Source organism: Gekko japonicus, unplaced genomic scaffold (genome assembly GCF_001447785.1).
Source record: "Gekko japonicus isolate JY-2015 unplaced genomic scaffold, Gekko_japonicus_V1.1 scaffold72, whole genome shotgun sequence".
In the NCBI taxonomy this organism is placed as follows: Eukaryota; Metazoa; Chordata; class Lepidosauria; order Squamata; family Gekkonidae; genus Gekko; species Gekko japonicus.
The window spans coordinates 50,178-77,996 of NW_015168046.1; the positions used below are offsets into that span (position 1 = coordinate 50,178).

General features: G+C 39.3%; 1 protein-coding gene across 1 annotated transcript in view; it reads left to right on the forward strand.

The window, feature by feature from the left end:
• The window catches only part of TMPRSS15 (transmembrane protease, serine 15), a gene marked incomplete at its 5' end in the record, with an annotated part of 89,542 nt that overhangs the window by 47,486 nt on the left and 14,237 nt on the right, over positions 1–27,819 (forward strand). Inside the window, 9 exons of the mRNA XM_015414275.1 lie at positions 1,116–1,266; positions 3,026–3,167; positions 7,473–7,562; positions 10,334–10,459; positions 11,414–11,554; positions 11,673–11,783; positions 14,438–14,570; positions 24,199–24,294; positions 27,656–27,705. Of these exons, the coding sequence (XP_015269761.1) occupies positions 1,116–1,266; positions 3,026–3,167; positions 7,473–7,562; positions 10,334–10,459; positions 11,414–11,554; positions 11,673–11,783; positions 14,438–14,570; positions 24,199–24,294; positions 27,656–27,705 (1,040 nt within the window). The remainder of the gene's footprint in view (positions 1–1,115; positions 1,267–3,025; positions 3,168–7,472; positions 7,563–10,333; positions 10,460–11,413; positions 11,555–11,672; positions 11,784–14,437; positions 14,571–24,198; positions 24,295–27,655; positions 27,706–27,819) is intronic.

The following is a 27,819-nucleotide window of genomic DNA, read 5'->3' on the forward strand; positions in this document are numbered from 1 at the left end:
AGCAACATCTGGGAAGCATCTCGCAGTCATTGGAAACCCGCGCTGCTCCGCCAGAGAAGCAGAGTTAAAGGACACCGGGGAAGTCCGGCTCTAATGGGTTCTGACAGGCCACAGATGAACTTTCCCCTGCCTGATCGTGCAAGAACATTCTCATGCCATAAGGGGTGGTCTGATCAGGCCATCCTGGCTTGGTGCCGGGTTCCCCCCCACTTCACAGTATACACATCATAGCATACTCCATAGGGGGCCCTCAGTGCGGAGGTGTGATTCCTTGTTTATGTGCATCAAAAACAACCCCCCCCCCGATTCACCCACAGCTGCATCTGATCACACAGCTACAAAGGGAGGTGTGATCTCACAACTGTTTGGCAAATTCCTCCGGAGGAAGCCTCACTTCCCATCCATTTCAACTGGCATGTGTGACCACAGCCTCATTATAACAATTTTTGTATCCATTTCCTCCCGGGCATCATGAGTAAAGAGAAAGAGAGAAAAAACTGCCTCTGACCATCAGCTTTTAGCCATCATCTAGGGTCCCTTTAAAGTTTGAAGGGACATTGTTTTCTTTTTCTTTTTTTATTGTCAGTGGCGAGAATTATTATTGCTAGGTACTGGAAGACCTAGATAAGGAAGAAGGCTGTTGAAGGTGTATTCTGTGAATAGTAAAATTAACTCCACTGCAATGTTTTGGGAATATAAGGTACAAAGAAGAAAATTGGCAAAGATGATACTTGCATTATATCCTTCTTTGTCAGATTTCAAAAGCATTAATTGATTCATTTTAATCTCTGGATAGAGACAATGTAAATAGTGTGAGAAGATCACAGGGCAGAACATCATAGTGAAAGCTTATTTATTTATTGTGTATTAGCAAGAGCCTTGTGCCAAGAACTGATCAATCGAGGAAAATTTACAAACAATCTGTAGCATATTAGAAAGCTGAATGAGGAGAAAGAAGAATAGTAACAGATGCCAAGCTGCCGATTTTGTTATTTATTCATTTTTTGACATCATAATACTGTTTCATATGCTCTGTGTATTCACCTGATTTATATTTGTTCAGTTGGGTGAATTTCAGTTTAATCAAAGTGAGTAACCTATTGCTGTCCATTCAGGTATCACATGTTTGGTGCTAATGTTTATCGTTTGAGCATTAACATCACATATGAGCATGACACTGAAAAGACAGTTTTCCAAAAAGAAGGAAATTATGGAAACAACTGGAACTATGGACAAATACTTCTAAATGAAACTTCTAATTTTAAAGTATGTCAAACTATTAATATTCAATAGTATTCTCAGCCAGGTCTCTTTTACTTTTATTGTGGCCATTTATGGACTTTGATTCCAACATTCACATCTGCAAATAATAATATCATTTAGTCTTTTTCTATTGGGATTCACACTGGGGACCTTTTGAATCCAAAACAGATTTCTGTGACTTGTGAAACTTGTTTCTCAACAAGAATGTGCTTAAATCTAGTTTATAAATTATTGGCCAAAGATATTTGATAAATCAAGAATAACTGAAATGTTCTTTCAGCTTTCTTGTACTGAAGCATGGATATGGGCCAAAGGTTTTACAAAAACCTTTATCTTCTGGTTGTTATGATAAAAGCCTTTCCACCAAAAATGTTGCCAGGGAAGAACTCCACAGATTCTGTAGGAATATGAATTTGTTTCTATTCATTTTTAAGAACTCTAGAATTCCTTGCATTTCTATTATGTGGATAATGTCTGTGGCTTGCCCACAGATGATTTTAAATGATATTTAGAAAGAATCTTGCTTTAAGTGGTTGATAAACAATAGTTTTGGCTCACAGTATTGGAGAATGTTTACAACTAGTGATAAGACTAATGAAGCTATTGCCCACACTCATTTTGGTATTTTATATAGCATGTAATTGCATGTTACATATTTTGCAACTGGTACTTTCACATGCAGTCAGCCTATCTGTAAAAAGCTGTGTATTCTTAAAAGCTTTAAGAATTCTTAGGCACTTTAGCAGTGTTTTCAATTGTAAACTTTTTGAAGGAACGGTATTTGTACCATTGTCATGTACCCATATTACATAGTAGCAGGATTTAATTGTTTGTAACAAAAACTCAAGTATAGAATCAGTAACTGGTGCTGGTGAAAAATCCCCCATTTCTCCTGATGTAATATACCTGTAGTCCTATTCCTGTGAAAATTGATATTCTAACTTGGCCTTCCACATAGTCTAAGATCTCAGCAGTGTATTAGCACCTTCCACTGTACACATGCAGGTTCTGTACAACCAATTAGTGAAGGATTACTGCAAGTTTTTTTTTTCTCTCCCACCCAACAAGCAGTCAGTACAGCACCCTTCTCCTTTCTAACAGGGGAATAGGAAAATTAAGGGTAAACAACAAGGAATTATAGTAGGAGTCTTCAATCTTGTAGTACTTGTGGACCTTTTTTGATTGTTGAGAACAGGGAATGGGTGCCATAACGAAAAGGCTACTGTAAGGTTGTTAGAATAATCACAACATGGCTGCCATGGGGGGGGGGCTGTGTACAATCACAAAACTCTTGAAGATCCACAAAATGTTAGGAGGTTTCAAGCTAAGCATACTGCTATGACAGAAGTAGCTGTTTCCCTGAAGATATAAAGATGATACCTACTAGGTTCTCTGAAATGTCTCTTACTCCAACGGCGGAAGAAAGTCAGTAATGGTGGCTTCCACTGTGCCGATAGGCACCATGTTGGAGATCACTGAATTATACTGTTCATCTATGTGCGCTATACAGTTTTAATATTATTTTGCTCATCAATTTTATGCAGCCTAGTTCCGTATTAAATTCCGTGTAACCAACTGTACACAAATTTAGTTCCAACTGCACAAAATGTTCCCAGCTGCGTATTAGAATAAACCTTTTGCTTCTTTTTGTAATGCTGTCCACAATATGTACTATATATATATATAGTTCATTCCTCTACAACAGTTGCTTACTAAGTCATAACAGAAAGGGCTGGTGCAATTTTTGTGATTCTTTTTCCAGGTTGCTTTTGATGCCATTAAAAGACCAGGGTGGGATGATGTTGCCATTGATGACATAGGATTAACAAATGGACTCTGCACAGAAAGTCCTTATCCAGAACCTACTCACATCCCCACAGTACCGACAACCCCTTTTCTACCCAGTAAGTATAGCTATTAATTTGTGGGGGGGTTCTTTTTTAATTTTACAATCTGCTGGAGCAGATTTGGTGATTCTCAGAGGTTATTGGTAGCAAAGGGATAACCAATGGCAGAAAATGCAATATTCGATTAAACAATGGTACTTTCTACCTTGGCATTCTGATGTTCTCCTACCTAAAATACTTTCACTCTGTTTTTCTGCTTCCTGCATCCCAGACCCTGTCAAGTGGGGGGAGTTTGGGCCAGGAGAACATGCCAGGGTGGAAGATACTGCCTTTTTTCCAGAATTTTTCATCTGATGTGAGAGGATGTAGATGTTTTGGGTGTAGTCCCATCACTTTATCTGCACTATTTTTTCCCCTCTTGCCTTCTGTGTAGGCTTTTAGCATCATATACTGATGCAAATTTATCCGTGACATCACTTTGTAAAGCATCATTAATGTAAAATTTAAAAAAACGCTTTCATTAATTATATTACCTAACAATATGATGTTCACTGAAATGTGAGTGAGAGCACTGATATGCTATGACCTGTAGCATTGGATTAAAAAACCCTTAATCAAATTCATTCGTTTCCAGCATTGCTTGCTATTGCTGTGATAGATATTGAAAGTCATCCAGCTGATGATGCACAAGGGCAATTTTATCAATTTTAGGGGGAAATGTTGTGTGTAATAAACGTCCAATAAATTGGTAAATAGAAGCAAGAGAAGCAAAGATACAAGGACAGCAATATATGTGTTCATGGAACAGATAATGAGGTTCAGAAGCAAGATTAGATTGCCCTATATAATGAAATAATGGCACAGTCTGTATTAACTCAGGCTGGGAAAAGCTGGCTAATACGTCTCATTTTATTATCTTCCTTTTTACAGCTAAGACATACTGAAAACTATTTTCCCTATAGAGCTATCAAAAATCTTGAATACCATCAAATTCAATCGCTCAACTTGTCACAGTTTTATCATTCTACTATTATTAACAATGCCCTGCCAAAAACAACAGAGCGTCTGAACTCACTCTAGCGAATTACAGTATAAACTGGCAGTAGTCCTGCTTGCACAAGTAAAAGCAAAATTTCCATAACTTTTAATGCAGTTATACCATGGTTCTATTTTTTTAAAAAAAACCCACCTTTATTTCCAAATATCACTAATATCCATCACAAATTTTTACTTGCATGTAGGGTTATTTTTTTTTTATGATGTCATATTGTGATACTGATGGCGGGAGAATCCAAAGATATAGACAGCTCAAACAGAGCCTCCCAGTACATCCAATCACGATCTGCAAATGTCCCACCTAGCTATCACACTTCTATCCCCACCCCCCGGTGAATATATGGATCCCTTATCTAAGACAGAGAAGCAGGCACAGCTTTGGCTTCTGGGTCGTCTTTGGCTAAGGGAGGTATCTTGGGAAGAGTTACAGCATCTGCCATAGAGTTGTTCACACATTCAGCCATCCACACACCCCCTCAGGAATTTCCCTCCCTGCTACAATCATAGTAAACTAGAGACAGAGTAATGTGAAACGCACCCGCAAAAGGCAAGAATTGGCTGAAGCTGTCTGCATGAAAATTATAGCAAATGCACATAATTTCTTGTATTTTATGTTTATATTCTATAACCTTACACAACAGATGGTACTGTTTCATGTTGTTAATTCTAACAACAGCATGACAACAATAAGTGGCAGTCTTCAGAGCTAGTTGTTGCTTTAGTATCCAAAACACTCATTACCAAAATGAAAGTTGGAATTGCGGTTTGAAGTGCATATTTGTAATTGGTAAAGCTGTCCCTCTTGTAAATAGAAATGAAATCCCCATAAAGTACTCCAGAGCTGAAGAGCTAGGGCTGCTATTTACATGTTGGCTACATTCAGATGCACTTGGCCATCATTAAGCTAACCTTCTCACAACCCGGCTTGTAACTGTGTTTGAGTATACACCTCACTCCTCCCCCCATACCTTTTGCACAAAGAATCCTGGTTAGATACTGTGGTTTATCATGATGCATAAATGTACACAGATCAAGTGGAAGTCTTTCACATTCTGTTATTATAAATGTGAATATTTTACACAAAGAGACATGTGTTTTTATGTGTGAGCACTAGAGCTCCCTTGTAAGCTGCCCTGAGCCCACTTGCGGGGAGGGCGGGGTATAAATAAATAAATAAATAAATGTATGCAGACTACCTGTTTTAGTGCTCAGATTTGCAGCTGCCATCCCCAAAGCACTGAAATTACAGGTTTTCTCCATGACCATACTCTGTTCATGTTTATTTATTTATTTTAGATTTATAACCCGCCCTTCCGGCCAAGGCAGGCTCAGGGCGGCTTACATAATTTAAAAAAACAGAATAAAATCATACAAACAATTCTAAAGTGCTATACATAGATATTGCAGAACAGACGGTGAAACAACAATTTCTGGTGTCAGTAATGGTAATAGCCAATGGTAGAAAATCCAGGGTAAGGCTCTGGTTTAAGATGTTATATGTGGCTCTCACTTGAATGCCTGGTAGAAGAGCTCTGTCTTGCAGGCCCTGTAGAATTGTAATAAATTACACAGGGCCTTGATGTCCTTGGGGAGCTCATTCGACCAGTATGGAGCTGCCACAGAAAAGACCCTAGCCTTGGTGATGGCCAGTCTGGCCTCTTTGGGGGCAGGGAGAGTCAGGAGGGTTTGTGTCCCTGAATGCAGTACTCTCTGGGGAACATGTGGGGAGAGGCAGTCCCTCAGGTATGCTGGCCCCTGACCATAAATGGCTTTATAGGTGAGAACAAACAGCTTGAAATAGAAATGAATGCCTGTAAGTTAGACATGGCCCTTGAATGCATAGAAGCCTGAAGGCCAATAGGTATGACGTCTATTGCTCATGTACATGGCTTCATTTCTACAGATATGAATGTGTAAACAAGTCTCATATGGCTTTCCTCTTGATAGCTATTAGTCATACACTTCTCTCAGGCAGATTTCACAGCTTTTTTCCCTAAATAACATAAACAGCTATTGACCTTCATCATTATATGCTTGTTCTGAAGCTGTGGCTAGCATGTCTAGTAAAAGAAAATAACAAAGATGTATGAAGCCATATTATAAGAGAAAAGTACTCAAATTATCATTGGACTTAATGGTGTCATTATGGTAATAGCAGATCCTGTAAGTGCTTCTGACAAGCCCTTTGTACCTACACAGCTGTTGATATATCTGTGACCAAGAATAAAACATACCATACCTAGTGAGCTGTACAATTTTACTTAAAGTTATTTTTAAAATTAGCTTTTTGATATTTAAGAAACTTTTCTACTTAATGTATAAATACTAAGGAGGCTTGCAATTTTGGCTGGTTTGTTAATGCTGATAACATAATTTTAACTTTTTTTAAAAAAAATAGGACCAGAAATATAGAATCCTAGTATGTCCTTATTGGCTATCTAATCTAACCAGTACTCAATGCAGGAAATCCAAGCTAGAGCATTCCCAACAGCTGACTGCTTATCTTCTGCATGACCTCTAGCAAAGAGATTTCCCCCCCACCATGAAATCTATTGTCAAAATGATCCATGGTTAGGAAGTTTCTTGTAATGTTCAGCCAATATTCATCCACCCTGTGGAGAAGCTTAGAATACTTCTTTGCACTCCTACAATTGATAGTCTTTGAAGAGAATTATCAACATCTCTCTCAGTCTTCTTTGGGCACCTTCAATTTTTTCTCATAAGACTTTATTTTATTTATTTATGTCATTTAGAGTCCACCTTTCTCACTTGGACTCAAGGCAGATTACAAAGAGTGAATTGATACAATCAATAGGGTGGGGTGTTCAATAAACGATATAATATGACTAGGGGTGTTTTCCAGACCAGTTATCATCTTTGCTACTGTCCTCTGAACCTCTTCCAGTTTGTCTGCATCTTAAAGTGTAGCAACCAGAACTGAACACAGTGCTCTGATCAGGTTTGGCTGACATGGAACTGGCACCTTTATAAATCTTAAGATAAATATGCTACTTCTGGAGCTCTTTAAAGTCAACATCTATTAGAGTATTGTTAAATGACTTGTAAAACTGTATACTATGAATAATGATGCTAATTCTAATAATGACCTTTAAGCCAAATAAATAAAAAACAGAAGCTATTGTAGAATTTGTCACCATATTTAGACAAATGGGAAATAAGAGTAAGCAATTGGACCATTAAAGTTTTAATAATAGTACATTTCTAACATTCTTAAGTATTCTGACCTACAATACAATAGTCCAAATTAAGAGCATTGTCAGTTCTGAACCTTTTCTCCCCTTTTAGCTGACTGTGGTGGGCCTTTTGATCTGTGGGAGCCAAACACTACATTTACTTCAATGAACTACCCCAACAAATACCCCAACCTAGCTACTTGTAAGTATTATATCTTCAAAACTGAAGCAGAATTGATAAGAATAGAAGCATGTACCACACATTTTGTTTATTTAAAAGAAAAGTGTGCACATCCATGGATCTTTATCGGATTCGTATCTATGTTGTAAGAGTAACAGGTGCTTAAGAGTATAATGTGCCTAGCAAGAATGTGCATTAGGAAAATAGCTGACTGAAATCCGAATAAAATCCCCTCTACTCTTTAGGAACTTCAGTATAATTAATCTGATTTCCTTTTTATTATTAGAAAATAAAATGCTATTATATATTATTTGTACACAACACTTGCTTTCTTGGGTTATCAAACCCCTCTCTGTGCATTTGCCCTGTAAATATGAATTTTAGTTGCCAAAATAGAATGCTTCCTCCTATCTGTTGAAATGTGGCAGGCAGGATCCCTTGACTAAGGGGAACGGTGCATAAATCTGGCATTCCAATTAGATTGGGGAAAATGTTATAGTCATAAATGTGTTTGGAGGGGGATAAAAATTAACTGAAAAAAATAAATAGTATTAATAACTTGGACAGAGAAACTTTATAGGACTGTGTGCTTTCCTATAAAGAATGTTAATAAAAATGTTGCCATATATGTGTATTTACACAAAGGTAAAAGCAGAAGCAGAAATGGGAACAGCTCCTTTTGAATTCTTTCTGCCTCTCTTTGCCTCCATTTCATGAATCTGACAGAATCCAAAGCACTTGTTTTGCACAAAATTCAGGGGTGTCTTCTTCTACTCAGCTCAGCTAACATGTAGAACACTCCAGTGGGGCAAGGGGTTCCTCTTCCTGTGTTGGAACATGCTTTTCTCTGAAGAAACTCTCCTTTCTTGGATGTAAGCTCCACACTTAGCTGAGCAGAGGAGTAGAATACAGCCCAGGAGTTTGTCTTCATGGCATGAAATGTCTAAAAGAGGCCTTGATATATTTGAGTGCTGAAACAAATGTAACTTTGACCCCCCAGACGGAAGAAATAGGCAACAAGGTTGGATGAAATAAGGTTACTTTATTAACATATTAAAGTAACGGCAAAGGGCAAACCTGAAAACAGCGGCACAGCAAGGCCTGGTGTCGCTTTGACCCCATCCTTAACCGTATAAACAGCAAGACACCACGGCCCTGGGTTGGAGCCAACTGTAAGTCGCTTGCAAACCCAGCCGAGCCAATGATTGGGATGTGCCTTCAGGAGCCCTCAAACACCACCGCACGGCCAGCGCTGAGTCTCCGTCATGGCCATCCCCATAGGCAGTCTGCAAGCCTCATCCCCGGTTGCACGGCTGCAGGGTTGATCCCACAGACCCCTCTACCCCCTCATGGGTTATTAATTGGTGCTTACGAGCCATTGAACTTTATTTAAACCTAATTCTGCCCTAACAAAGTGACGAACTAGCCCCTAGGCACCATCCGAAACCAATTCCTCAATCCACTGACAGCAGTGCAGGGTAGGCAAAAAAGACCCCATCTCAATAGCCAATCAGAGAAGGGGACAAAAAAATTCCTACCCGGTCCCCCGTTAAACGGGGCAACCAACCTGTGCTTACACTACATACAGGGCGGGTAGGTGGGCAGAGCACGAGGTGAGCAACCGAAAGGGGAGAGCGGAGCCAGCCTTTAAGACTGTGCAGGCTCCGCTCCCCCTCTTGGAGTTTAGGCTGCACCGCAGCGCTTCCTTCATTCCTCCTCATGAGGAGGCAAATGCGGCCCCCAGGAGGCATGCTGTGGACTGTGTCCTGTGGGGCCGGAATGGGAGATTATTTCAACAGTAGATGTGAAAGATTTCCCTCTGAATTGGGCCCTGCACAGCAGTGATTACCTTTTCCAAACACCTGGATGAACCACTCACAGATCTTCCAGGATCGTATCTGTTTTGATCCTGGGATTAAATTCTTTAAAACATTGTTTTATTTTGCACTGACTTAGGGGTGACATGATCGAGGTTTATAAGATTATGCATGGGAAAGAGCAGGTAAAGAAAGAGGTACTTTTCTCCCTTTCTCACAATACAAGAACTCGTGGGCACTCCATGAAACTGCAGAGCGGTCGGGTTAGAACGGATAAAAGGAAGTACTTCTTCACCCAAAGAGTGATTAACACATGGAATTCACTGCCACAGGAAGTGGTGGCGGCTACAAGCATGGACAGCTTCAAAAGGGAATTAGATAAGCATATGGAGCAGAGGTCCATCAGTGGCTATTAGCCACAAGGTATAGCTAGGGGCTCTGGGGCAAGTGGCTGTGTGCTATTTTTCTCAGATGCTTGCACTAAGCTTAGAATAAGTAGTGCGCACTACTGTTCATGAAATCAATGTTCTGAAATCTAACAATTTCCTTCTCATACTATGTAGATCTTTTTTCATCTGTTCCTTCTTTAAATTATTTTGTTGCCAGACTCATTTGTTGCATTCTGAGAGCCTTCAGAGATATTCACATAAGCAGTTACCTACAGGCCACCTGTTTGTGTAGAATGGTTGGTCATTTGGCTTCTGGAGGGGTGGTTGCTCATTTTCTCCCTTATTCTATCCCCTGGGCTGTCAATTAAGGTGGCATTCTGCAGATGATTTCAAAAGGCAAGGAAAAGAACAATGATTTTGTTTATTCACTCAGACTGGAAGGGAATGTTACTGCAAGTGGCTGTCACTTTGAATAAACTGCTGCTCTCATTTCATTATGTCCAGATGTTTACCAATGAGCTATATGGTTTTGTCTATAAAGCAAAGGAAGTGTTCTGTTCTTTCATTCTTAAATGTTATCTTCTAGGTGTGTGGTATTTAAATGCTGAAAGGGGGAGAAACATACAGCTTCATTTCCAATATTTTGATCTGGAAAATATTGATGATGTTGTAGAAATCAGAGATAGTGGAGGAGCAGAGTCTTTATTTTTGGGCAAGTATGATTTATGACACCATTTGATAAAGCATATAAAATTAAAATGTGCAGCATTGTGCAGCATTTCATTTTTGCTGAAAAACTCAAGCCAACTGAGTTATAAAAGCCTTTAATATGCACATAGTACGTTTGGTAATAATTTCCATTGTCCGAGAATCAGAACATAGTATTGTTACTATATTCTTAGATTTTACAATGAACTTCACAAATCAAAAATATTTTCTACAACAATAGCACTGACTGCATAAATGAAACTAGAACTGGGCTGAAAAATCACAAGGTACCACTGTAGAAATGATTCAGTAGAACTGACCTTTTCACCTCAGATTTCACTGAAACTTCCCAGTTGATTTCCATAACTCATATTGATTTTGGAGTGGCCCTTCTCGATTCCACCATGATATGTCTGCCATGAGATTGTTAGGTTAATCACAAAGTGGCTTGGTGTTTGATGTGTGCAATAGCATCACCATGCCACATTGCTATGTGATGTTACAAAGCAACACATGTCCATACACATGTGGGAAAATCTAGTAATGAAGCTGCAGCTTTCTGGAATGTGACAGATCATTTTATGGATTATAAATCCATTTGAGGAGAATTATACCCAGGAAGAAATCTATAAAGTTTATACATATTTCAGTAGAGGAAGAATTCAGCAAAATGTGCAAATCAAATGCATATAGCAATAGAGACTATTGGTGGAATGAAGGGATATGTTTTATATTTTATATATCTTACCGAATAAGTTTGTTCTCTCATACAAATATTTAAAGAACAAAGCAATATTTTTCTAGACTAATTTTAGGAAATAATGTCATTATGATGAATAAAAAATGGACAATATGCTATCAAAAACTTTTTGCAAACTTTGATGTGTAACAAAATATCACAAATTTTCAAGGAAAAAATACATATATCTGGAATATATCCCTGTTTCCCTATGAGTAGCTGTATATACAGGAAAATCTCCAGTGCCAGATATATTCTCCACAACTCACCAGATGACTGTGCTCTTCATTACTGACAAGGCTGGAACTAAGAATGGATTTGTAGCCAACTTCTCCACTGGCTACCATCTAGGTGTGGCAGGTGAGTTGAGCGTACTTTTTTTTAAAAAGCTTACATTGAGAATGTTTCATCCTTATGGTCCAGATTCCAGAATAATAATTAAAATGCTGCTTCATGAACCATCATTTTTATTTTACAGATTCATGTGCACCTAAATATTATCAGTGCGGAAGTGGGGAATGCATACCATTGGTTTACCTTTGCGACCAAACCCAGCACTGTAAAGATAAGTCTGATGAAGCAGACTGTGGTAAATCCTTCTTTAATTAGGAACATGATATCTCTTTCTGTTGTGTATATTTGGTTAAATAAAGGCAGCCAATATATAATACATCTTCAAGGAGGATAATATTTTCACTATTCTTTCTCATCTTAGAACCATGAACATAGATCTATCTCGCCTAATTAAGGGACGATGAAAGAAAGTTAACCATGGGTTCATATTTGGTTGCCCCCCCCCCAATCAATGATGGCTTCAGCAATCCCGACCTACATTTAAAATATATTCCTCTTTATCTGTGTGCAACATTTGCATCCCTTAAAAACAAAGGAAATTCAGAATTAACTGAGCAATTGTTTCTCTAATCTATTCCAGCATTATTGACCACTAATTAGTTGGCCAGTGTCTATGGCCCAATAACAAAACAGCAGTACAAAGGTTCTGATAGATGCAGAGATGACACACTGGCAAGATCCATTGCAATGTTACTTTGGCTCACAGTGGCTTTGTTTGTCCACTTTAGTAAGTCATTATGGTAGTTATCCTGGCTTCTCAGAACTGGGCCCCATGTTGATGTTGATGTACATGGTTGACACCATTGAAATAACTGCATGGGTGCAACATCTAGTGTTACTTATCTAATCTAGTTTGGTGTTACATATCTAAATATGCAACAATAAACAGACTAAATCCATAAATTGAAGAGCCAAGCTTTCTTTTATTCATTTAAATGGAGAAAAAATAGATCTGCACACGGTTCTCTTTAGAATGTTTGCAAAGTATGCTTAGAACGACATTATTATGCTTATTTTCAAGAAATGAGTTTAGGATCAAACATAAGCCTGATAAAAGTGTTTGACAGAGCATAAAACAGCTGTGGAGAGCAGCATTTCAACTGTTTCACAACACATATGTGGGTTACTTTGACAACAGTGACAGCTGTTGTCATAGTACCATCTGTGGAGATAGTTATTTCCAAAATTAAATGTTCCATACACAACTTTGTTTCACATAAAACAGATATAATGGTCTCTGTACAATAATTCATACGCAGAACTGATGTTAAAATGATGTTGAGACTGGTAAAAATGAAATTGCTATTACAGACCAAGCACTGTCTGACACGATTTTTTCCTGTGGGTGGATGTTTAGATTTGGAAACATATTCCCTTAGTTTATGCTAGATAAATCAAAACTGTTACTACTGAAACCCTTAGACATCTGTTGGCAGGTATCTTGGACTTCATGATTAGCAGTATATATGTCCAGAGGCAAAATATAGTTCCTCATATATCTTATCTTGCTTTTTGTGTCGAAAAGCAAATGTCTTCTGCTAATTTTTGTAAGAGAAGACAAACAAAATCACAGGCTATCCACCAACCCGCTCAAAAAATAGGAATTAACATTGTTATTTTTAAAGAAACACATGGAAATATTTTGCAATAAAATCTAATTAAGGGAAATTATTTATGTATTTTTTAAATCCAAAAATGAGATCAGTACCAGTAAATGTTGCAGTTAAGCACAACTTGCAGAATGAGACATTCTTATCAAGTTCCCCAGCTGGTATAGTTGTTCCTGCCTATGTGCACTGTAGCTGGTTCTTAACAGTGACCAAATTTATTTTATTAGAAGTTCCATGCATTGGTCCCAAGAAACACCCCAAAGCAATATCCATGCTATAGCCTTTATTAAAAGAAATAACACAAAATTACTCAAAATAGTATGTGAACATTAGAGTTCTCTCATCAGGCTGGATTCTTTTAAAGGATGAGAGAAAAACAGTTCGTTAGTCCAGGATCTTGACTTGAGGCCACTTGTCTGCTCCTTTGTGGAGAGGCATTCATGGTGACTACATGTGATGGCATCCCCATGTCCACCATGGGGATACTGCCATCATTTTAAACTGAAGTGCTTTGGCACCTGAAAAGGTATGCTGCAGGCCTGATCAGAAATGGGCCCTCAGTCCATTTTGAAATGGACTGCGAAATGGTGGCATCTTTAAAATGATGGCAACATTTCCATGGTGGACACAAGGATACCACTACATTAGTTTGGCCCTTAGGAGGCACTGAGCACAGGGGCAGAGTTGGTTTCAGTCATCCTTTCCCTTGCAGGAAGAACAAAGTGAGAAGGATAATAGCCTCCTATTAAAATAATCAAACATCTCTCAAACACATAGAAGTCAATGGGCTTATAAGTATCAAAGGGTGCTTAGGATGGCAATCTGTACCACTCAAGAGGTAAATATGCTGTGTGCTAAACATGTGGTTAAAGGGAAGGATTTTATACAAATCCCAAGCACTTCAGGAGCAACCATGGCAGTAGTGGTAACAATTTATATTGTGGTATTGGTAATGAAACTGTTTCCAGAATGACTTCAGACATTTTAAAGTGTATGTGTGTGGAGTGGAAGTACAAATAATTTATTTGCACAGTCTTAGGGAATATATATAAGTTTCACAATTTGAGTTTCTATACATGGTGCCTTTAAAAATTGTTATGACTATAGTACTAAAAAGCTAAAAGTGGTCAGGACCTTTGAGAGGACTTGTCTCTGTTGAGGTTTTAGGGTTTTTTTTCTTAATTAACGTAAGCTACTTTGAGTTCTATTGAATAGAAGAAAGGCAGGCTATAAACATTTACAATAAATAAATACATATTTCTGTCTATTTTGTCAACAGTGCACTTACTTAATGGTTCTCTGATCCTCAATGGAGTGGTTCAATTCAAGATTGAGAATAACTGGTATATAGCTTGTGCAGACTCTTGGACTGAAGAATTATCAAGTAGTACCTGCCATTGGTTGGGGTTCGGGTAAGTGATGTAGCTCAATGAGTTTTCATTTCCTCATTTGCAGAGCTCACTTGTATATTATGTTTTATATCTACACAGAGCACTGTTATTGGCCATCTTTATAAAATGCAGGGTGTTTATATTAATGATTGTGCAGTTTCTTCTAACTGGTATATTTTCAGTGACATATTATAAATGACGGTAAAGATCTACAGTCAGTTTCAAAGGAATGGTGCCCATGAGGTCACATTTCCCCCCTTTCTTTCCTTGGTTAATTATTCTTACTTATCTATACATTGAATAATAGCCCTTGACTTGTATTGCCTACTAGCATTATCACTTTTGACAAAATAGCAGAAATTGTGTTGGAAACTTTAAAGTCAAGGAAGATCCCTTGAAAATGTACTAATAGGTGGGGGACAGTGCCTTAATTTTCAGTGACTTTTCCAAATGGATTGATGGTATTTATATGTTTATTGTATCCCATACTTTTTTCCTGTTATGGATCTCAGGGTGGAATATATGGGGTTCCTAGAAAGCCTATCATCCAGACACTAACCTGTTTAACTGTAGGAAGATTTCTGTATCGTGATGGATTCAAGAAGTTCTGAAGAGTGGTTATGGGATGTGTAGAGAAATACAGTTTGCATGTAATAATATGCCCATTGTTACTCTTGGATCAACTCAGCCCTTGCCAGCTATATGCTTTGTACTGTCCTGCCATGAAAGCCTTCACAAGTACTGCTTATGTTCCCATCTCCTGAGTAAAGATTTGAACCCAGTTCTCCAAGCTCTAGTCTACTACTTTAATCATTACACCACACTGGCCCTCAAATTACATCTCACTCTTCATTTATGCTTTATTCACTTCTGGAACTAACACAGTGTGTCTCTATGTTAAGTGCCATTAAGTCACTTACAATTTATGGCAACCCTATGAATTGATGACCTCCAAAATGTCCTATCATTAACAGCCTTGCTCAGGCCTTGCAAACCGAGGGTCATAGCTCCTTTGACTGAGTCAATCCATCTCATGTTGGGTCTGCCTCTTTTTCTGCTGCCTTCAACTTTTCCTTATTTCTTTTCCAGTTTCTCTTGTCTTCTTATAATGTGATCAAAGTATGATAGCCTAAATTTAGTCTTTTTAGCTTCTAGGGAGAATTCAGGCTTGATTTGATCTAGAACCTCCTTATTGTCTTTTTGGTGATCAATGGTATCCATAAAACTTGCCTCCAACAACGCATTTCAAGTGAATCAACTTCAACTTTCTTCCTGTCAGATTTCTTCCTTGTCCAGCTTACACACCTGTACCTACACATGAAGCTGCCTTATACTGAATCAGACCCTTAGTCCAATGAAATATACTGGGTTCGAGATGCGTATAGTGATCAGCTTATAGTTTATTAGTGATTTCATCTCAACTCTAAGACTGAAAAACTGGCCTTGCAGCCCTGTTTATAAAGCCTGCAAAGACCACACCCCAGTACAACCCACCACCAACGACAGGCTATTTACATTACAACTACTACTCTATAGGTCCATTCCAGGATCCTGCCTATCTATTGTTCTGGTGGAACAAGCTTAGTCAGTTTCCAGGTACTGTTCAGGCTCAGTACATAACACCCCTCCCGTCTAAGTTCAGGACCACCTTAGCAGACAAAGTCTCTTAAGTAGGCTGGTCTGTGTCATTCCCGGGTTGAACATCGCAGTTCCATCTGAGGGGCCATGATCTCTAGACCAGGGTCCGACAGTGCTGGTGCAGCGCTGGTGGACAGCTGTGGAACTGGTGGGGCATCTGGCAATTCCGTGGCTGCCTGGTCATGTGTTTTGCCTTCCTGGCAGTTTGGTGGTGTGTTGTTTAATGGGGGTTGTCTCTCATGGTCTCTGGTTCCTGTGGTTGCAGCAACCTTGCCTCATAGTCTGTGGTAGCGGTTGGCAACTCTGGCTTGGCTGGGAGGAGACGGCGGCGGAGGTAGTCAATGTGTCTTCAAAGTATCTGACCATCTTCTGTGGATACTTTATAAGACAGGGTCCAGTGGCTCAGACGACTTTGGCAGGAATCCAGGCAGGACCACTGGAATAGTTTCTGGTGTAGATGGTGTCACTGGGGAAAAATTATCTGGGAGCTTCCTGGGTCCCCAGCAATGGGTGATGCTCCAGGTCTCAGTCCAGGTGTAGTTGGTCCAGAGAGTGTATGTCATTGGGAGATAGTCAAGATGCTTAACGCTACAGTTCTGTGTGCACATGTTTGAAAGTTAATCCTATTTAAATGGGTAGATTTACATGCTAGAACTAGATTTTAAGGCTGTGGCCATAGGGCCACATTTCATTAACAGTTGCATGGAAACCAGTTAAACTCCATTGAAATAAATAATAGGCAGCTGTCCAGGAATGGCAGTCCACGTCTTCCTATAGTTGACTGTGAGGGCTTTCTATTTTTTGCTAAGGTTGAATATTTCAAGTAATGAGCATGTGTGTATTTGCTTAGCATTTAACTTTCAAGACATGGAAGAAAAAGAAACAAGGACCTCTAACTTGGGGGTATCTTACTTGCACATTAATTGAACAAAAGCAGAGCCACGCAGTTCTCTGCTCCATGTTTCTTTTCTTCCCCTTACATGCATCACTGTCTCAGAAGACAGCCTGGACAAATCCTGCAAAGGACTAGTCAAAGATATGTTTTCTATGATCCTTCTTCCCCAACTTGTGGCTCCCACCTTGTGGAATGGCCTGCCCGAGGAGGTCAGGAAAGTTCTCACTTTCCTGGGCTTTCTGCGAACTATGCAAAACTGAACTATTCAAGAGGGCTTTTCTGCAGAGGTAATAGGGTTGCACAAAATGGTTTTACAAACGTGCTTGGATAAACTATTAAGGACTGTCTATACTGCTGTGTTTAGTTTATTGTAAGTAGTATCCTATTTATGTAGTTTCTGTATTGTTTAATGTGTTATGTGAATACTTAGTGCTATACTTCAGTTCTTTCAAGTGGTTACAGACTTCTAAAATCCTAATGCATTGATTATTGAATGTTCCACTTTTATGTGATTCTGCTGGCTCACTATATGTAATCCACCTTGAGTCCCTGTGAGGAAGGCAGACTGTAAATAACATAAATAACTATAAACAATGAAATAGTTTGCAGGAGGAGATGTGTAGCAACTGGTGATAGCATTGACTTCATTGACTTCCTCTGTGCTTTGGATGGCATTGCAAGTGTGCAAGACTGAAAACTGGGTTTCCCAGATCTGGAAACTTCAATATGACAACCCTAGGTTTATAGGACTATTTGGTTTCTTACGCTTTTTATGAGATAAGAGGTTAGCCACATAAGTAATATCTGATCTTCCCATATTGTTATGGAGTAATAAATCAGAAGGCTGTTCATGTGCTCAGTGCCCTCCTTCTTGATTTGAGGAACAGCTGGAGAAACTGAGTGACCTTAAAGGAAAAGAAATGGAGTCTCTCACATTTAGAACAGTGTGTTAAATTCTGTTAACTATCTCTGCAATCCCAATTGTTTGAAATGTTTTTGGAAGATAGACTATATTATATTTTATATCCATTGATATAAATGTGTTTGGCCTGTTCCTTAAATTCTCCCTCAGATCTCTACAGGGCATGCTGCTTCCAAGCCCTTCAGTGAAGTGGCAAGAGTAAAGTCAATCATAACATCAAAGCAGCTGGAGACAGAAAAGTCCTGTTAGGTCATTTGGTCTATCTTCCTGCCAAGTGTTAGATTATTCTCCACACTTGCTGCACCTAAGCCTACTTGTAAAACTTCAGGGTATTCTGCCAATTGTCCAGTGACTGCCATACATTTGGTAATTACTTCAGTTGGAAAGTGTGCTGATATTTGGTCTGCATAGTAATTTCCTGAGTACTTTGTCCCGATGGATATGCTGATATCTACTGAGTTTTGCTGCCATAATATACAAAAGCAACTTATATTTGTATTGTTACATTATGGTTGCCAACTCCAGGTTGGGAAATTCCTGGATATTTAGGGGTGCAGCCAGGGAAGGGAAAGGAAATCAGTGGGGTATAATGCTATAGAGTCCACTTTCCAAAGCAGCCATTTTCTCCAGGGGAACTGATCTCTGTAATGTGCAAATCAGCTGCAGTTCCAGGAGATCTCCAGGCTATAAGCTGTCAAAAGCTGAATAGTTGCATCATATGATGTTTTTACACATTCTACGGTCGAGTTCAGACTGGCAATTTGAAGCGCTAAGGAGTCGTGGCAAAGAAAACCCAGAACATACCTGGAACGGCTTGTTTGCAGTATTCCCATTCACAATGCAGTGAATGAAGCAGGAGGATACCGTGAAGGAAGCGCAAGGGAGCGTTCACACTGTTGGGCCGCCCTGGTGGCCTGTTAGCGGCTGTTTCCACACTGGCCTGCATGTGCCCATGCGCATGGGCACAGCAACAAATAGGGCAGGATCGCGCAGGCGCCAACAGCGCCTGCCCATGGACACAGCCAGTGCCTATCATCAATGACTGTGGGTTGTTCCCGCCTTAGCAGCGCTTGCATTCAGACTCAGGGAACCAGAATCAACGCACTGTATACACGGTTTGCTACCACTTTAACATGGTATCATTTAAACTTGGGAGGGAAGAAGAAGAGATTGGATTCATACCCCACCCTTCACTACCCAAAGGTGTCTCAGAGCGGCTTACAAACTCCTTTCCCTTCCCCTTCCCACAACAGACACCCTGTGAGGTAGGTTGGGCTGAGACAACTCTTGACAGAAACAGCTCTTTTTCAAGAACAGCTGTGCCAGAGTTATGGCTTGCCCAAGGTCATCCAGCCAGGTGCAGGTGGAGGAGTGGGGAATCAAACCGGGTTCTCCCAGATTAGAGTCCGCGCATTTAACCACTACACCAAACTGGCTCCACCAGTTTGGCAAACACCAAAGCTTGAAGTGGCACAAGATGGCTTGAGTATGGCTGGGGGACGCCTGAAACATGTGTCTGTGTGAACCCGCCCCTTTAATCCACTACTGAAACGCTCCTCAAACGTTTGCCTGCTGGGCCAAATTGCCAGTCTGAACGCTGCCAATGGATGTGATTACAGCAATTCCCCTCAGGGAAAGTATTTCACCCTGCTAGACAAAAACCTTATTGATAAGTTGTGCATTGTTAGTCATTGCTCTGTTGAATCTCCCAGCTGAGTATTTTGACTTCAGTGGAAAATGCTAAATGGATGTGTGTCTATTTTAAAAAAAGAAACTTGATAATAAAGCACATTCAAATTGTGTCTGGTCTCAGTCTAAAGATCCCTCAGTTGCACCAATGGGTTTGCATGTGCTGTCTCACACAGGGATCTGACAAGCAAACATATAATTGCCCCTATATTAGCAGCACTTGGGAAAAGCATAGGAATAGGGTGACTGAAATTATTCCTTTTGTCTTTCATACTGATCAATTCTTTGGTTGGAGTATCTGCAGCAGCAGACAAGAAAATAAGACTGAACACTGCTAGATACAGACAGCACCATCTTATAGCTAAACAAAGTGCCAATATGATCATTGCTATAGAATAGAACAATTATGGACAATTTGTGTTTAATTACTGTTAATTACAGTTACTTCAATTAGTAATTATGCAGAAGAACCAAATAAACTTAGAACAGGATATTCTCAAGCATCTTCCAATTCAGTTGACATTGTCATCATGTATCATGGTGATAATGAAATCTGACCTTATGGGGTATTTGTTATGGGGGGATGGATAATCCAAATGTTCTGATGTGTTTTGTGTGTTAAGTGCTCTCAAGTCACTTCCAAATTATGGCAGCCCTATGAACTGTTAAGTTAACGTCCTCCAAAATGTTGTATAGTTAACCACCATTCTCTGGTCTTGCAAACTGGAGGCCATGGCTTCCTTGATTGAGTCAATCTATTTTATGTGGGTCTTCCTCTTTTCCAGTGACTCTTTATTGTCTTTCTGGTGACTCTTGTCTTCTCATAATGGGAAAAAAGCACAATAACTTTGTTTTAGTTATTTTAGCTTCTAGTTCAGTTCAGGATTGATTTTGTCTAGAACCCACTTATTTGTCTTTTTGGTGGTCCACAGTATCCGTAAAACTTTCCTCCAACCCCACATTTCAAAGTAGTTTACTTTTCTCCTGTCAGCTTTCTTCATTGTCTAACTTTTTCACCCATACATAGTAATGGGGAATACTATGACATGAATTAACTTGATTTTGTTCGCAGCAACACATCCCTGCATTTAAGGATCTTTTCTAGCTCCTTCATGGCTACCCTCCCCAGTTTTAATCTCCTTCAGATTTCTTGATCTCTTTTGCTTGATGATGCAGCCAAGGACTTGGGTCTTCTTGATGTTCAGCTGTAAACTTGCTTTGGCACTTTCTGCTTTAACCTTCATCAGTAGGTTCTTTCAAGTCTTCAGTGTTCTCTACTGATAATGTGGTGCCATCTATGTATCTCAAACTGTTAATGTTTCTTCCTCCAATTTTCACTCCACCTTCATCTAAATCTAATCCAGTTTTCCTTAAGATATGTTCTGCATACAGATTTAAGAGATAGGCAGATAAATTGCACCCTTGTCTGACACCTTTGCCAATTAGAAACCATACTGTTCCTCCATATGTGTCAATATGGATCGTCTGAATTAACAGCTATCAAATTGTTTAGATTCAGAGAAGTTCATGTATGAGCATTCTCATACAGTATCATGTGATTTGCATTTATTTCCTACCATACTTCCATTAAAATACAGTTTTTAAATAATAAAGGGATGCTTTGCACTCTGTAGGAAAAGCATTCATAGCAAAGAATTTTCAAACATTGATTCATTTTCTTTCAAACTGATTAGTTTGTTGCTCAGATACATGGCAAATATCAAGCCTCATGGCCCACCCATTACCTTAGATAAAAATCTTGTGATCTATGAATATTGTTTATTATGCAGGCCAACCATATATTACAGAATTACATTGACATAGGAAATGAAAGAAAATTTATCTGCCAAAGTTATCCTATTTGGTGTTCAAGTCAGGTGGCATTTGGGTTGCCGGGCCACAGGAAATTGGAAGTGACATCTTTAATTTTTTTTACATGTATTTTTCTATTTACATGTATAACATAAAAAGACCACAAAAAGTTTTCACACATTAATAAACTAACATAACATAACCAATATGTTATGGGTTTCCTCCAAGAGTATCATTTAGCACACATGCTCAGTCTATCAAAGTGTTTTAACCATGAGTTATATACTTAATCAAAGTTACAAGTCTGATAATCAATTTAACTTGTTATTAACTTTCTGTTATTCCCTGTTGATTTACTTACTTAAGAAGTCATTAGAACTTCACATTTTAAGGAGCTTAAAGCTAGAGTGACAATTGCTTTTCTACCTATTCTCTTTTACTTTCTAATGATTTTACTGTAAAGCTTTTATTTTTGACTTGTACTGCTCATTGGCTGAATAAAGAAAATTGATTGACACTAGGCCATTCAGATTTGACTTAGATCAGATCCCTGATGAAAATACAGTGGAGGTGAAGAATAGGTTTAAGGGACTAGATTTGATAGATAGAGTGCCTGAAGAACTATGGACAGAGGTTCGTGACATTGTACAGGAGGCAGCAATCACCACCATCTCAAAGAAAAAGAAATGCAAGAAAGCAAAGTGGCTGTCTGATGAGGCTTTACAAATAGCTGAGGAAAGAAGGAAAGCCAAAGGCAAAGATGAAAAGGAAAGATTTACCGAACTGAATGCAGATTTCCAGAGAACAGCAAGGAGAGATAAGGAGGCTTTCCTGAATGAACAATGCAAAGTAATAGAGGAAAACAATAGAATGGGAAGGACTAGAGATCTCTTCAAAAAAACATTCCATGCAAAGCTGGCCATGATAAATACAGAAGGACTATACAAGAAGAACCTTAATGTCCTTGACAACCATGACAGTGAAATCACTGACCTCGAGCCAGAGATCCTGCAATGCGAAGTCAAATGGGCCTTAGAAAGCATTACTAACAACAAAGTTAGTAGAGGTGATGGTATATCAGCTGAGCAATTCAAAGTCTTAAAAGATGATGCTGTTAAAGTGCTGCACTCAATATACCAGCAAATTTGGAAAAAACAACAGTGGCCACAGGATTGGAAAAGGTCAGTATACATTCCAATCCCAAAGAAGGGCAATGCCAAGGAATGTTCAAACTATCGCACAATTGCACTCATATCACACGCTAGCAAGGTCATGCTCAAGATCCTACAAGCTAGGCTTCAACAGTACGTGGATAGAGAACTACCAGAAGTACAAGCTGGGTTTCGAAGAGGTAGAGGAACGAGAGATCATATTGCCAACATTCGCTGGATTATGGAAAAAGCAAGAGAGTACCAGAAAAATATCTACTTCTGCTTCATTGACTATGCTAAAGCCTTTGACTGTGTGGATCACAACAAACTATGGCAGGTCCTTAAAGAGATGGGAGTACCAGACCACCTCACATGTCTCTTGAGAAACCTGTATAAGGGCCAAGAAGCGACAGTTAGAACCGGATACGGAACAACTGATTGGTTCAGCATAGGAAAAGGAGTACGACAAGGATGTATACTGTCACCTTGCTTATTTAATATATATGCAGAGTACATCATGCGAAATGCTGGCCTGGATGAATCACAAGCGGGAATTAAGATTGCTGGGGAAAAGATCAACAACCTCAGATATGCAGACGATACCACTCTAATGGCAGAAAGTGAAGAGGACCTAAAGAGCCTCTTGCTCAGGGTAAAAGAGGAGAGCGCAAAAGTGGGCTTGAAGCTCAACATCAAAAAAACTAAGATCATGGCATCCGGCCCCATCACTCCTTGGCAAATAGAAGGGGAAGTCGTGGAAGTAGTGACAGACTTCACGTTCCTGGGATCCCAGATCACCGCAGACTGTGACTGCAGCCATGAAATTAAAAGACGCCTGCTCCTTGGGAGGAAAGCGATGGCGAACCTAAACAGCATGATAAAAAGTAGAGACATCACCCTGCCAACAAAAGTCCGCATGGTCAAAGCAATGGTATTCCCAGTAGTCATGTATGGCTGCGAGAGTTGGACTATAAGGAAGGCCGAGCGCCGAAGAATAGATTCTTTTGAACTATGGTGCTGGAGAAGACTCTTGAGAGTCCCTTGGACTGCAAGAAGAACAAATCAGTCAATCCTCAAAGAAATCAACCCTGACTGTTCCCTGGAAGGCCAGATAATGAAACTGAAGCTCAAATACTTTGGCCACCGTGATGTGGTCCATGGGGTCGCGAAGAGTCGAACTCGACTGTGTGACTGAAGCACAACAACAGTAAACTGGGTGAAATATTGGACAAATTGTCCCTGCTGACTCACAGTGTTGTGAAAAACACAAAGCTACTGTAAAGCAGCTGCTGAAGTGCAGTATGAATCGATGACCTATGTTGCCAGGCATATGCAGATAACCTAAGACACACACACATTTCTTCACAAATGGTTCCCCAAAACAGGTTTTGACTCAATACATCTCTTTGACCAAACAAGATGAAACCCACCGGTAGTTCTAAACAAATTCTAAAACTCTATGATAATGTGTGTCGTTTAATTGTTTTTTTCTAGTATATGTTCCATTTGAAAAGATTTATTACAAACTGTTTTTTCTTGTAGAACTATGAATACATCGTCTCCTTTACAGTTTGATGGAAATGGGCCCTTTGTAAATGTTACAAAGGCAATCAACAACAGCTTGATATTAACACCAACGTAAGTGATTGCAGCATACTTAAAAAATATGATGATAAGTTGTGATGAGCGTGTATTTCTTTATTTAAATATAGTTTGATACCTTATTCTTTTACATATTATCTAAGAACAGTTCCTTAAATATAATACAAACAAGAACCAGAATAACAGATATCATTTATGGACAAAGACACTTTCCTTTTACACCCTAACACTGTGAATTGGCTGTCAATAGGGAGGAATGGGTCAAGGACTATAAACCATTTGCTACCTTTGCTGCTGTTGCATTCCACATAATCAGTTGCCAAGAACAAAAGAAAACTTAGAGACCTCAATTTTCTATTTTTATCCATTTAGTAATTCCTTTATACAACTTTGATTTTTTTTGTTAGCTGCCTTGAGCATACAAAAGGAAGAGCATTTCATAACTGTATCAAATCTAATTCATAACTGTATCAAATCCAGAGTTACATTTATTAAATATTGAACATTTAGTAATGAAAAACTAAATGCATCAGACACTTGGTGTATATATTGATGAACTTCACTTTTCTTTGGTTTCTGAGAAGTCTTGGGTCATTCATAAGTATATAAAAGGTTTTCCTTGCTTGAAAGCTAGTCAAATCCGACTCTGGGGGCAGTGCTTGTCTCCGTTTCCATGACAAAGAGCCAGTGCTGTCCAAAGATGTTTCTGTGGTCATGTGGCCGGCATGAATAAACACCGAGGTGCACGGAATGCTGTTACCCTACCACTGAAGTGGTACCTATTTATCTACTTGCAATTTCTTGCTTTTGAACTGGTAGGTTGGCAGGAGCTGGGGCCAGAGATGGGAGCTCACTCCATCACGTGGCCCTAGGGTCTCAAACTGCCAAGCTACAGACCTTCCAGTCTGCAGCTCAGTATCTTAAGCTCTGAGCCACTGCAGCCCTTCATAAGTATGTGTGCTATGTATGTATATGTGTATACTAGGCATACCCAGCAGAATTTTTCAGTGATACTGCAGTACAAATTTTAATGATACTTCTACACTGTATTTTTCATTATCCTTGTTAGGAACAATGTCTTTTATCATGAATTATTAAAATTGTATTGCCTATTGTATACATTAATAAAGAATTATAAGTTTTAAGGAAATCATTTTGATTTTTCCTTTGTGCGATTATATGGTAGCATTCTGTCAACTTTTATTCATGATGCATAGTGATACTTAGCTGATCCATGACGTTTTTAATTGCTGGCACAAGGACAGCCTCTGAAGTTCAGGTGAATTACAGGCTAAGGAAATATACTTCAAGCTGCTGAATCATAGAGATGCTTGAATTCAGTTCTTTGTCTTCTGCTGTCCTGGAATCCATCTTCTTTTACTTGGTCAAATATTATTAAAGTTTCTGGAGCTGGTTAAAATAAACTTGAAAGACCAGAGTAATATCACTGGAAATTATTTTTTTTCTCAACGATCATGCTAACATTTCTTAAAAATCTTTGGTCATACTGATCTCTAGTGGCAACTGAATGTGTAAACACATAAGAAAGTAATGCAATTGTCTTTTGAGCATTCTGGAATACAAATTGCTATCTTCCCCAAAGGAAATTTGAATGGGGAAGTATAGATTCTGTCCCCCCCCCCATTTTAGGGGTAGATTATTATGGATTCTTATATAGTTTTAATAGGATACAAAATCCCTCAAGTAAGAAAACACTGTAACTACCCTTCCAGCTATAGAAGATGAACATCTCCATTTCATTTTAGGTCTGAAAGGAACTTATGTGCATTGGAAATCCAGGTCAAAAAAGGTCACAGAAATGTGTATGATATTAATGCCAAACAAGAATATAGTTACCAACACAGAATGGTCTCTGGTTGTGGGCATGTTCTTAGATGCCATTGAATGTTCAGCTGGCCAGTCCTTCATCTTTCAAGTGGAAAGTAAACTGACATTTTGTAGTCAGTCTAAGGCAAAACTCCCCTGGAAAAACAGAGTGCTGGAACTCAGAACTTTCAGTTAGTCTCTGTTTCCAGTGTGGGTGAAAAAGTCCAGCTTCTTCAGTACAGCTCTGTTATCTTTGGCACTGACAGTTGATTTCTCACTTGCTGTCTGCTTTCTGAAAAGTACTATTATAGACCATCTTCTCTTCATTCTCCCTTCCTTCATACTGCTTAACAGTGCTGTCCCAAGAAGAGTTACGCCCTTCTACGACCATTGCCTTCATTGTACTTTATAAGGGTGTATACACACACAAACACATACATAAACATTTTTTTTCAACGGGTTCTCCACTACAGAGCTTTTTGTTCTGGTTCTAAGCACTTGCACTCAATGCTATCTTTCAATGAACCAAAAAGTACTCTATGCCAGAAGAACATGCTCTGCAGTAGAGAACTACCTTGGCTACAGGTGAGGAAGCGGATCCAAACCATAGCATTTCAGCCAATATACTTCTAATCTCTCCTTATATATAATTGAATAGTGGGTGCCAAAGTTCTAATTCTAAAATGCACTCCCTTAGTGTATGGCTGATGGCACTGCTCCTCAGCATATATCGCCACCAATCAGAAGGCAAAGCCTGGGTCCCGCCCACACCACAACTGCTGCAACAACCTGGTCTTTTGCATATGGAAGCTGATTGGACTTCAGTCCATTCCACACCTCAAACTCCCCCCCCCCCGCAAGGCAGTTGGGATTTTCAGTTGCATAACATACCTCATAGGGGAGAGGAGAATGGGTAACAATGGTTACCACTCTCCAGGTGAGGGCTACAGATAACTCAAACATACAAATGCACTTCAGGTAGCAGAGATCAGTCCCTCTGGAGAAAACAGTGGACTCTGTCATTAAACCCTGCTGAGGTCGCCACAGGAAACAGACACTGTTTGCCCAAAGCCAGAGCACTCTCCCAGAGCCTCTTTCTAGATCCCATTGTATTTATTTCCGCAACGGGCATTATTTCTAGTCAAATATATTTTAAAAGCAGAACCTGCTTCCAAGGTGCCAACAGGGGGAGTAGTCAGGCTGATATTTCCCCTAATAGCCTCTATCCCATCATCTTTTTGGTGTTGATCTCCCTGTCATACTTTCATCACATGGTCTGGTACATTATATTATTTTGGTTCGACATGTTTAACAGATTTCCCAAATGTTGCATCAGCAAATCTGCCAGTGAGAGATAAATAAACAAAGAGGTCAGTGGTCTAGCTATTTTCCTGGGGCCAGCACATACGGACCTCAATATCCTTGCCAGTCTATGGCCAACGTGATACACAGCTCATACTTCACAACATATTCAAACATAGTTTAGGAAAACCCTGTTTTGAATAAACTGTCTTGAAATCTCAAATGGCCTGCAAACACCCCAAATGTAATGGCTATTCTCTCATTCTAGGAAACTGTGTCTTAATAATTTGGTGATTCATCTGCAGTGTAATGATAAACGTAAGTCTATACAAAAGGGGAAATGCTCAAAGTCAACCCACATGCAGTTTTCTGATCAAACAATGTATTGCAATATGTTTTTCATATTAAATGTAAATAAAATAGTTATAACAG